This window comes from Macrobrachium nipponense, chromosome 1 (assembly GCF_015104395.2).
Source record: "Macrobrachium nipponense isolate FS-2020 chromosome 1, ASM1510439v2, whole genome shotgun sequence".
NCBI classification, from domain to species: Eukaryota; Metazoa; Arthropoda; class Malacostraca; order Decapoda; family Palaemonidae; genus Macrobrachium; species Macrobrachium nipponense.
The window spans coordinates 126,507,701-126,520,200 of NC_087200.1; the positions used below are offsets into that span (position 1 = coordinate 126,507,701).

Genomic DNA, 12,500 nt, shown 5'->3' on the forward strand with positions numbered 1-12,500 from the left:
ACACGTGGGCTGGCTAACCCATTATTACTCTGCCAGCAAAATTAGAACTGTTAAGCACCAGCAGTTCCACATATCTCAATTCATTTTTTTATATTTACAAAAACAAGAGAATGGTAATAATTTTTTAAGGATTATTGATAATCTATACCTAATTCCTTATACTCATGTATAATTTCAGAATTTTGTGCATATATATGAAATCTGTAGGGGGTGCTGCAGTTCCACAGTGCCTACTGACGAGCTGCCACTGCTGTTCTCATTGCTTAGGGGTGGACTTGGAGGAAGACCTCTTAACTGTCCTGATTGGAAAGCGGACATTTTCTCCTGACTTGGATTGCTCTCTCTGTTTGCCACCATGAAGTAGACATAGGGATAGAATGAGAATCATACTTTGCTGAAGTTAACCGTGTATTGCAGCCTTTGCTGCAAAAATGGACACTCAACTTACTAGTTAGACATCATTACAAAAAATCTCATAACAGACTAAAAATCCTAAATTGGTCAAAGTACTGTTAATTACGTCTGACTAGTTAATAAACATCAAAAGGCTAAGACAAAAGAATCCGAGTACAGTGGACCCCCCGTATTCGCGTTCTCCAGATTCGTGGACTCACACATTCGCGGATTTCTCTCGGGAACGTTTCCCTGCATTATTCGCGGAAAATTCGCACATTCGCGGTATTTTTCTATGGTAAATATCCACAAATTCCTGGTTTTTTTTGATGAATTTCATCATAAAATGCACTTTTTGTGATAAAACTATTAAAAAAAACCACCGTATGTAAAATTTTTAGTGGAGTTTTCTTGAGTTGTTTTAACATAAACATAAAATAGGCCCTGTTTTTAGACATTTTTATAGGGGGTTCCAAAAACATTCGCGGGTTTCTAACTATTCACGGGGGGGTCTGGTACGCATCCCCCGCGAATACGGGGGGACCACTGTACTTCACTGAAGGTACTGGAACTCTCGTTGAACAACGAAATCTAAATTTACAGAAAGCTACAGCTTACGACCTTTGTCAGAAGCCAGTAGAAATAAAATTGAGCTTCTTTGCCGAGTTGTTTACCTATTCCCCGGTAGCAGGTGGGGTACCGACCTACACCGAAACAAAAGAATCGCTACAGCGATTTTTAAATTTTAGCTGGTAATTAGAAATTCTTGGCTATGTAATTACTTGGTAAGTTACTTCAACAAGAAGATGGACTTCCTATGAACGAAGATGCAACCAGAGTTGCACTGATGTCAGGAGCCATGACATCAGGCAACGGCAAATAAAGACATATGAACAACAAGGTCAGTAGTGCCACCAGGGCCATACAAATAACATATGTCTTGATAGAAGCCATACTAGTGGAGAGACCCACAATCCAACACCAAACCTTGGCCAAGACCATGGTTGTGACAATGTCTGGAGTCACATCTATTACAGGAAACACTAGACGATAGAACCACAACCTGACACAATATGTGGTAGAACCATGACCTGACACAATACATGGTAGAACCATGACACACAAAGAGACCAGAAACAGGAATAAGGAGACACACATGGTAGAAACCATGAACAGAACTGCTTTAGCAGATGGAGCAGTAACTTGACCATAGAGCTTTGCCAGTACCTCACCTAGGCTGATGTCAGGAACCAACAATGTGACCTGAGTCACTGTATAGACAAAAGCCATTTGAAATACCTAATCCTGAAAACCCTGGATGAAGTAGCAGGACTATGACTACCAGCTTACTCATATAGTGCCAGAGAGGTTAAGTTCACTGAATGCCTCCTTCAAACAAAGATTCCACGTAACCCACTCCCACTTGCCTGGTAAGAGAGGTGTCTCATACAGAGGCAGAGATGACTTGCAAATCCTGGATGTTGTCAAAGATCATGTGTCAACTCGTAACTGGGAGACAAGCCAAGCTTGAGAAGAGGTCTGTGTATCAAAGCACTAAAAAAAATCTGCATGCTAGTCTCAGAATATTTTGAACTAGCTAACTTTTCAGTATTTTTTCCTTAATTATCACAAATCATGAATAAATCTCTTAAACATAACGTTCTCCTTAGCTTAATCCCTGATCAGGGCACTGTTTTTAATAAGCCTTTCTTGGTGTTTTTATCTTGTGTCCTCCTATTGTTTATTCCTTTGTCTCTCCTGTCTCCTCAAATGCAGTCGCTTCATCTTCTCTTAGGCCTCATCCTTTGTAACTTTAGTACAGTCCAACCTCTTAAATCTGGAAACCTTGGGACCAGGCCACTGCCGGACCACAGAAAATCCCAGAATATAAACTATATCCCTAAAAAATGAAGACTATAGGTAAACATAGCTTGCAACATAATTCCACATACAAATAGCCTAGTTTCCTAACCTACTTGGCTACCTTCTGACATTGCTATTTATCATTTTATTACTCATATATTTTAACTTCAACATTTCATAACTTTATACTGTATAATTTTCTTTACAACACTGTACTTTATTTAACACATTCAGCCTATGTTCCTGAATTAGCCTGATCGTAAGTCAACTATACAGTGGTACTAAACTTCTCAGAATCTGCACATTATTATCAGTGAGTTTCATAGCCTAAACTTCATAATAACTATCGCTATTATTTTCTTCTGTCATTTATTTTGATTGTAGAGGATAGTGAGATGAAAAATCAATGAATGAATTTCGGCGATCGCAATGCATTTGAATGTCATCGTCAAAATGTAAACAAAGCACACTGCCATCTACTGAGGAAAATGGACACAAAACTATTCGCTCCTTACCTCCAGCATCATATGATCTCATGGCTGGCATATCAAATTGGTAAATACACAGTTACCTAAAAAAATTATCAAAACTGTATCACCTATGTCTCTCAAGCACACACACAGTAAGGAATTCATGCAATGCCAAATATCTCATTGTTTTGATCAAAAGTTTTGACTTGGTAGAGCCTTCTCAAGTGGAATATCTAAAAATATATATTTATTCTTTTAAGGGTAATATCACAAACATATTTGACTTCACATATTTTCATTACTAACAACTATTTAAAAAAAAACAAAAAACAAAGGAGAGATATGGCATAAATTTTGCTTTCTTGAAGTTTTAAACAATACATGGCACCACCCTGGTGGCTGTGCAATGAAATAATGGCGGCCAATTCAAAATAAAGCAAAACCACAGGAGTTCCCAGACCATAGAATGCTGGTTTTAGGAGGCTCAACTGTACTTCCATTTCCATGATCTCTTCAATGAATAATAAATATAAAGCACAAGTCACGCTATGCTAGAATTTTCATAAATTACTTCAGTCTGTAATGAAAAAAGGCACAAATATAAAAGCTTGGTCCTCTCTCAAGCTGAATGTTTCAATATTCAGTTGAAAGTGAAATAGTAAAGGTAACAATTTATTTATGAAAAGCACAGGGGAAAAAGAAAAACCATATTTTCCTTATATATGTAAACTGAAATGCTTTCATGCTTTAACTCAAAACATATTTTGTTATTATTGTAGTACCTTATTTCCTTCTTCATTTTTTCAGATTCTTTTCGGCACTTGTCTTTGAACTCAGACTCCCTCTTCCGGCACTCATCATTTTCCTTCACCAACTTTGACAGATGCTCTAAAATCCTGTAAATTTAAATATAGTATTACTACAACCAACTCTTCTTCTACTAATAATAATGTAATACTGTTACAAGGTAAAGATATGCATTAAGCAAAAAGATTGAGCAGTATTTGCGTTTTAGTCCTGCATAAATACATTTCATAAAAAGTTACTAAGGAAGGATGAAGAAACGACTTACAAACTATAACTATCAAAGAGAATGATAGATCAGTGTGCGTGCAAGAAATGGCATTGCAAAGATTATGCTGCTTCTGTGTAGATGTATGAGGAGACTAAAATCATTTGTACACATAGCTTTCAACTGATTTAGTCAGTACAGAGTGAATTTAGTAGTAACTGCTACTTTGTTTTTCTTACAGTACAGAACAAATTGGTAGTACCTACTACTTCGTTTTTCTCATAGATAAAAACTGGTTATTGGCAGGAGAGAAACTTTTCAAGCAAACAAAACAAATCAAAAGTATAAGCATGTAAATCTGGGATTTCAATTAAACACAAATTACTATCACATTGCAAAATACAGAGAACAGAAACATAAAACAATCATTAGCTATTCAGACTAGATAATTCTGGCCAATATGTAATTGTCTAAAGATAAAATGCAAAACAAAGATTTTCTGGAGATTAATTATATAACTTACAAATCTTCCCATACATAGCACCAACAATGATAAAGTACTAGTCTTATGGCATTTGGTAGAAGGAGATGCTCTTGTTGCAAAGTCCTTTTCTGCAAATACTTAAAACGTTTCTTCACAAAGTTATGATTAACTTTGCTGTTCTAAAGAGACAAATCTGCGATACATACGTACTGCTCATTTTCCTTTGTGTCCAGACCTACTAAGGCTTTTATTTCTTGCTCTAAATGGTTTGCTGCACTTCTCTTCTCATCAAGTGTTGTCTTAAGTGCTTCAAGTCTGGTTAATTCTTTTGTTTGCTTGTTCTGGACTTCTGCCAGCTGGGTCATCAATACATTTTTCTGCTTCTCTAAATTTGCTATTTTCCGAGCTTGTGAAGAAGCACTGTCCCCAAGAATCTCTTCCTGCAAAAATATTTTTCCATGTCATGAAAAAGTTTTCTAAAGATTACACGAAACAGTGACATCCTTAAAAAAATAAACATTAAATATTTGGGTATACATACGTTAACACACACCAGCTGTGCATAGGTGTAAAGCCACAGTAACTTAATTTCATACAATCAGTATTTGCTAGGCACAATGTCATACAAGAACTAGATATTATACTGGAAATATTAGTAACATTAAATAAATAAGACTAATGCTATTTATGAAATATGCTGTGACAAAACTGGTTTTTACATAGTAAGGACAACAAATCATTCAATTACAAAGCTACTGGTAGAGAAAACCAAAATAGTAACTGTTCAGTCATTTTATTTGCAGTAGAATTTACCTAATCCATAACTTGTTCTGACTGCAAGCCCTGTTACTTAAGATGCATATTACCAAATGAATTATGATGTACGGCCTTGGGTGCCAGCACCATTATTTTCCAAGGGGAGGGGGGTGCAATTTATGTATGTATGTATGTATGTGTGTGTACATCTATACATAATATATATATATATATATATATATATATATATATATATATATATATATATATATATATATATATATATATATATATATATATATATATATATATATATATATATATATATATATATATATATATATATAATATATATAGATATATATATATCTACACATGTACATATACATATACATATACTATATATAAACAATATATCTAACTTGATTATAAAATATATATAAAACATGATGCTATGTATAAATGAAATTAATGCCACGGAGGAAAAATGAAAGGACGAGAAGTCCCGACATCATTTGCATGGAATATACGTATACATATACCATACATACATACATACATACATACATATATATATATATATATATACTATATATATATATATATATATATATATATATATATATATATATAGTTATATATATTTCTGGGCTCAGCCTGTGTCGCTCCGTGAAATGTCCCTTTAGCACACATTTCTAAGGTATAAATATTGCTATAATACCAGAGAAAAAAGCTAACATGGAAATGCCAGAGTATTCTGGCTCGCTAACCTTATTTAAGGTGTCGGTATGGTTTCTGGGCCGAGTGAAACCACTACCAAAGATCCTTTGCCACTTAGATTCATCCTTCTTCAATATCCCTCATCTACAGAGGAGCCGATCTAAGGCCCACTACTCGCTACCACTACGGCTAGCGCCTCTGACGTCATTCCTTTCGATAGCACGACCCACACCACACGTGTCTTTTCTCTCTGTGTTGTGTTTTTCGTGGAATTCTTTAACCACCGTCATGGAATGTCAAGCTGTTGCTGCATCCAAGTTAAGTATACAGATATTATGGTTGACAGTATTTAGGGGCTGCCCTTGGCACGTTTAACCAAATTATTTAGGTTTTTATAAGACGGCGTCCCATGCAGCAATGTCCCCGCGCCGCCATTCTCAGTTCGCTCCCTCGTGTTACCTTGTTTCGTGTCCCATTCGGTCCTCTATACCGTTTGGGCTTGATTCTTTGTTTAGCAGTACCTTCCTATGATTTCAGTGATGCATTTATTGACGTTTTTGTTATTTTATCCATACGGGGGATGTTGTCCGAGCTCACGCTCAGCTCGTAGCCTACGTCGTTACCTTTCAGCTCAGATTTTCATGCATGCATGTGCCTTTTAGTTTTCAGGTTACCTCTTCGTTAGGCGCCCTTTACGAAGGACCCTGGTTCTTCTCCCTTTGTCCTCGAGCCACCCTGGCCGCCTGCCCCACGTTTTTTCATCACGGCATATAGGCTAGCTGCTCGGAGTCGCCAAGCTTGACCATCCTTCCCGGATGGCTCTGCCCAGCTTCTCCAGGACGTTATTCTTTCTCTACCATCTAATTTTTCTTCCTTTCCCCCCGTGTTAGGATAGGATGTTTATTTTATAAGTTACATGTTCTCTGAGATGGCATTGGTTGGCCTATGGACCTCCTTCGATCACCTGGCCTTTCTTACTGCGTGGATGTTCACCCGGCCGAGAGAGTTCCAGGCGACCGCGTATGAGCCACCCCGCGTCGGCCCTTCCAGTCCCTCTTCCCCAACATTGGGGGAGGTACGCTCGCTCACGCTGTCTCAGGCAGCCGATCCGAGCAACCCTCCCTTTCCCCCCACCTTGGGGGGAAGTACGCTCGCTCACGCTGTCTCAGGCAGCCGATCCGAGCATCCTCCCTTTCCCCCCCCTCTTGAGGGGGACAGGGGAGGTGGCTGGAGGGCTCTCACTGCGCAGACCAGCTTCCCTGCCGCTCTCCCCACTAGAGTAGGGGGGAGCCCTGCTCGGCCGAGCCTCGGTTGGCCACCAGGCTCGTTTGAGCTTGGCTCTCCTCGGCTCTCGGGTAGCATTACCTTACCGTTAGTCACCATCCCCTTCCTGCTCCGGCGGATTCAGGACCCCAGCGCAGCCAGGTCCGCCTTGACTTGGTGAACTGTGGTGGAGGCTCCGGCCTCCTTATAAGAGTATGCTTGTTGCTTGCATGTTATGTTACATATAATGACATCCATTACCTTTAGTTTAAGTTTGTTGGCGGAGTCCCACAACCCCGCCAGGGATCATCTCCCAACTTATTTTAATTTTAAGTTCCTCGAGTTGTCAAACTCCGCCGTTTTATTTTGGTCTCCCCCTGCTCCTCACCCGGTGTTTGTTCGGACTACTCCTTGCTCCGGCATATGGAATAGGTGGTTATCCTGATTCAGTGGTTACACTGTTCTCCGGCATCGCCGGTAACACACTGTTTCAAGCGGTTCTACCGTTCCTGTCGGATGTCTCACCACAGAGGAAGTCTCTCAGCCCCCGGAGGAGGCTGCTACGCAGGAGGTCGCGCAGGAAGTAGCTGCCCTGGATCTAGACCTCGAGCCCATGGCTGTTGAAGGCATGGGCACAGGTAAGAATGTTTGTGAGGCAGGTACTGTAGGGACTCAAGGGCTTTCCTTGAGTCCATCTAGAGCTTCTGCCCCTTCAATTTCAACCTCTTTCCAGGGATTCACCGGGGGACTTCAGTCGGTCAGGCCGAAGTCTACCTTGGCGATCCCTAAAGTCAAAGGCAAGCGAGACTTTAAAGCGCTGCAGAAGTCCCTGTCGAAGAAGTCAGGTACCAGCCTTGCCCGTAAGTCTCCGGCTCACCATCCCGGAGCTGACAAGGCTAAGCTGGCTTCTTATTCTAAGGGGTCGAGGACTAAGTCTTTAAGGAGAGGGCCCAGCCCCCATCCTCCGACCCTGAGGCATCCACCTCAAAAGGAGCCAGACCCAGGACTCCTAAGGAGAAGGTAGAACCTTCCCCCTTTGACCCTGACACCTTCTCTGCAAATATTTTGGTGAATATTATGCAGCAGATGGGCAGCATGGTCGGGAACTTTGTGCAATCCAAGTTCCAGGAGATGTTCGTACAGTTATCATCTTCCCTAGAGGAGTCAGGGCAGTCTATCCGGGCTATCTCGGACAGACTGGTTACCCAGGAGAACCTTATTGCCAGATTCCGCCAGGAACAAAATGCAATTGATAGGACTTTCCCACAGTCCCGGCCTGGCAGGCCTCATAGGCTTTGCTAACCAATTGTCCGGACAATCGGCTTACCTTTCCTCCCTTTTACTCGCCGAACAACCTTGGAGGGTAGCTTGCTTCGTATGCTCCTTTCGTGGACGGCATGCTGACGGATTGAGGGCTGCGGAACTCAAGGTGTGGGAGGACTTTCGAGTTCTATCCGCAAGGATTACAGCCCCCCTTCATAGGCTATGTCCGCCTCACAGAAGCAGCTATGAGGAGGGAAGACAAGGTCCCAGAAGAAACAGTGATTCTTTCCCGGGACCAGGCTCAGCAGGCATGGTTGCGTAACCTGGAAGAGTGGCAGTGCACCAATACCAGGGTTACGGCTTTCAAGAGCCCCTTCACAATTTTCACCGTGGACGAAGATACACCCATCCCGTTCACTTCGAAGGTGGCAGAATTGACCTTACAAGCAGCAATGAAGGACGAGCCCATGCCCCACCTCCGGGAGACAGAACCGACTTCCCTCCTGCTCCCCGGAACTGATGATCACTGGGTAGATCTCCCGGCCACCTTTTCCATAGGAAAGCTAAAGCCAGACTGTGCCATCACGCTATTTAGCGAGAGATTGCCTAGGCTGTCAGAAAACCTCATTCAAACGGAGTATGACGCCAGGATGAGGCTTTGCAGGTCCCTCAATTCACTAGTTATGACAGAAGTATCGGCTCTAATCTACGGAGAAGAGCCGTTATTCAAGATCATAGCCAAGTCACTTTTGTACTCTATACAATGTGACTTGCATGATTTCGTCATAGCTAGACGGAATTGCAGGAAACATGTGCTGGCGGAGGCCACGATCCTCCATGAGCCTAACAAGCTTTTAGCCTCATCCATATGGGGCTCTGACCTCTTCCCGGCCTTGGTAGTGAACGAAGTTCACTGCGAGGCAGTCAGGTTCAACCAGACCCTAAGGGTTCGCTGGGACTCGTCGCCAAACGGAAACCGGAGTCCACCGGATCGAATCCCAAGTCGAAGAAGAAGCCTAGGAAGTTCCAGCCCTTCCAGGCTCCTCAACAACAGACTCTGGTACAGGCGGTTCACCCGGTATCACAGGTACCGCAACCTTCTACCTCTAAGATGCAGCCACAACAGCAGTTTGTGCTGCTGACACAATCGCCGCAACAGGCACAGGCTTCAGCCTCCTACACTGTCTTCCCTGCCTACAACCCAGTGTTCGAAAACCAGTCCTTTCAAACCTTCAACAGGTTTGGCAGGGGTAGCAGGGCTAGAGGCGCCTTCCGTCAACGGGGCGGCGGAAGGGCCAACAACCGTGGCAAGGGTTCCCGAGGAGGACGTGGTGCACGCCCTTCCTCAAACCAGTGAGAATCTCCAGGTAGGAGGGAGGCTGTTCCTCTTTCGTCACAGATGGAGGTTCAGCAAGTGGGCCCAAAGCATTGTGTCCAAAGGTCTAGGATGGAGTTGGCTCAAAGGCCCCCCTCCATCCAACACCTTTTATCAGGAACCAACAGCGGAATTGGTAGAGTATTCTCAAGAACTCCTTCAAAAAGGAGTAGTGTCAAGAGTCAAGCATTTAAAATTTCAATGTCGCTTGTTCAGCGTGCCAAAGAAAGACTCAAACAAGCGAAGAATAATTCTAGACTTGTCCCGTCTAAACTTATTCATTCATTGCGACAAGTTCCGGATGCTGACCGTTTCGCAGGTGCGGACCTTACTTCCCCGTGGGGCCGTCACCACCTCTATAGATCTTACAGATGCCTACTATCATGTTCCAGTAGCAAGACACTTCCGCCCGTTTCTAGGCTTCAGACTAGGAAAGCAGGCCTACTCCTTCAAAGTAATGCCATTCGGGCTCAACATAGCCCCCAGGGTATTTACAAAATTGGCAGACAGTTGTTCAAGAACTAAGGTCTCAAGGAATAATGCTAGTAGCTTATCTGGACGATTGGCTCGTGTGGGCCACAAGCATCGAAGCATGTCGCAAAGCAACAGTCAAAGTAATCTGGTTTCTGTAACATCTGGGCTTCCAGATAAACAGAACCAAGTCCCTGCTAACACCGGAGTCCCGCTTCCAATGGCTAGGGATTCAATGGGACTTAAACTCCCACACTCTATCAATTCTGCCGTTGAAAAGAAGAGAAATAGCCAAAGCAACCAGACAATTTCTCAAATGCAAACAGACGTCCCGGAGGAACCAAGAAAGAATCTTAGGTTCTCTCCAATTCGCTTCAGTAACGGACGTTCTTCTGAAAGCCAGACTAAAGGACATAAACCGGGTTTGGCGTTCAAGAGCAAACAAGAGATCCTGGGACAAACTAGCACCTATCCCGGCAATCTTACGGAAGAGACTCCGCCCATGGACGGAGATCAAGAATTTGTCGAAGACAATTGAGTTACAATTCCCTCCGCCGGCCTTAGTGATCCACACGGATGCATCACTAAGCGGCTGGGGAGGTTACTCACAGTACAAAAAGGTACAGGGAACCTGGTCCCTACCATTCCGCCAGTTTCATATCAATGTACTGGAAGCTATGGCAGTGTTCCTCACCCTGAAAAAGCTTCATCCAGCCAAGAAATCCCATATCAAGCTGGTGCTGGACAGTGCAGTGGTAGTACACTGCATCAACATGGGAGGCTCCAAGTCGAGCCACGTGAACCATGTCATGATAGCCATATTTTCACTAGCAGACAGGAACAAATGGCACCTGTCAGCCACTCATCTAGAGGGGGTAAGAAACGTGGTAGCGGATGCGCTATCACGTTCAGTTCCGCTGGAGTCGGAGTGGTCCCTGGACAAGGAGTCATTCAGTTGGGTCTGTCAACTAGTACCGGGCTTCAGTAGATCTCCTTCGCCACCGAGTCGAACCACAAACTCCCTTGTTATGTGGCCCCCAACCTGGACCCTCTGGCTTATGCCACGGACGCTATGGCTATAGATTGGAATGTGTGGAAGAAGATTTACCTCTTTCCTCCAGTGAATCTTCTCTTGAAAGTCCTGAACAAACTCAGAACGTTCAAAGGCCACATTGCTCTAATAGCCCCCAATTGGCCCAAGAGCAATTGGTTCCCACTCTACCTGAATTGGGGATCCCAACCCAAAGGATTCCCAATCCCAAACTACCACAACTAGTGCAAACGCGGACTGTGTTCGCTTCCTCAGGAAATTCAGAAAGCCCTAACTTTATGGACTTCATGAAGTTTGCAGCACAAAGGGATGCTAATATCGATCCCCAGAACATCTTATTCTTAGAATCTGATAAACGTGAATCGACCTTGCGTCAATACGATTCAGCAGTTAAAAAACTAGCTGTATTCTTGAGGGACTCTCATGCACAAACCATGACCACGAATCTGGCCATATCCTTTTTTAGGACACTATTTGAGAAAGGTTTAGCAGCTAGTACTATTACTACTACTAAATCTGCTCTTAAGAAGATCTTCCAGTTTGGATTCAAAATAGATCTAACAGATTCATATTTTTCATCTATCCCCAAGGCTTGCGCTAGACTCAGACCATCCGAGAGGCCCAAGTCTGTGTCATGGTTCTTAAATGATGTCCTTAAATTGGCCTCGGACACTGATAATGACTCATGTAATTATATAGTTCTCCTAAGGAAAACATTATTCCTAATAAGTCTGGCCTCAGGAGCCAGAATTTCCGAACTGTCGGCTCTATCTAGAGAATCAGATCATATAGAGTTTCTCCCTTCAGGAAGAAGTGTTACTTCTCCAGATCACCAATTTTCTAGCTAAGAAATGAGGACTGGATAGGTGGGCCGGGGCCATGGGAAAATTCTCCCACTTCCACAGGACCCCGCCCTTATGTCCAGTTACTTCACTAAAAGCTTATCTAAGTAGAACTGCCCTGATATCTTCAGGCCCTCTGTTCATTAGGGAAAAGGGAGGCACCATTTCCTTAAAAGGAATTAGACAACAGATTTTATATTTTATAAAACAGGCCAACCCGCAGTCCTTCCCACGGGTACATGATGTTAGGGTTCAGTAGCTACCTTCTATTAATTTATTTTTCAAACACATGAATTTTGATGAATCTGAAGAAAGTACACCAGGCTGGAAATCTCCGACAGTTTTCAAACGCCCATTGTCCTTAAGTTTCTTAGAAGCCCCCTTAAAATTTCCGGCAGGAAAAAAAAAACAAAAAAAAAAAAAAAAAAAAAAAAACCAAAAATAAAAAAAAAAAAAAAAAAAAAAAAAAAAAAAAAAAAAAAAAAAAAAAAAAAAAAAAAAAAAAAAAAAAAAAAAAAAAAAAAAACCCAAAAAAAA

At 42.4% G+C, this 12,500-nt stretch overlaps 1 protein-coding gene across 1 annotated transcript in view; it reads right to left on the reverse strand.

Annotated features, from left to right (window-relative positions):
* Positions 1 to 12,500, reverse strand: part of LOC135219607 (coiled-coil domain-containing protein 93-like) — a gene marked incomplete in the record, with an annotated part of 427,141 nt that overhangs the window by 194,188 nt on the left and 220,453 nt on the right. The window contains 2 exon segments of the mRNA XM_064256502.1: positions 3,509 to 3,622; positions 4,433 to 4,662. Coding sequence (XP_064112572.1) covers positions 3,509 to 3,622; positions 4,433 to 4,662 — 344 coding nt within the window.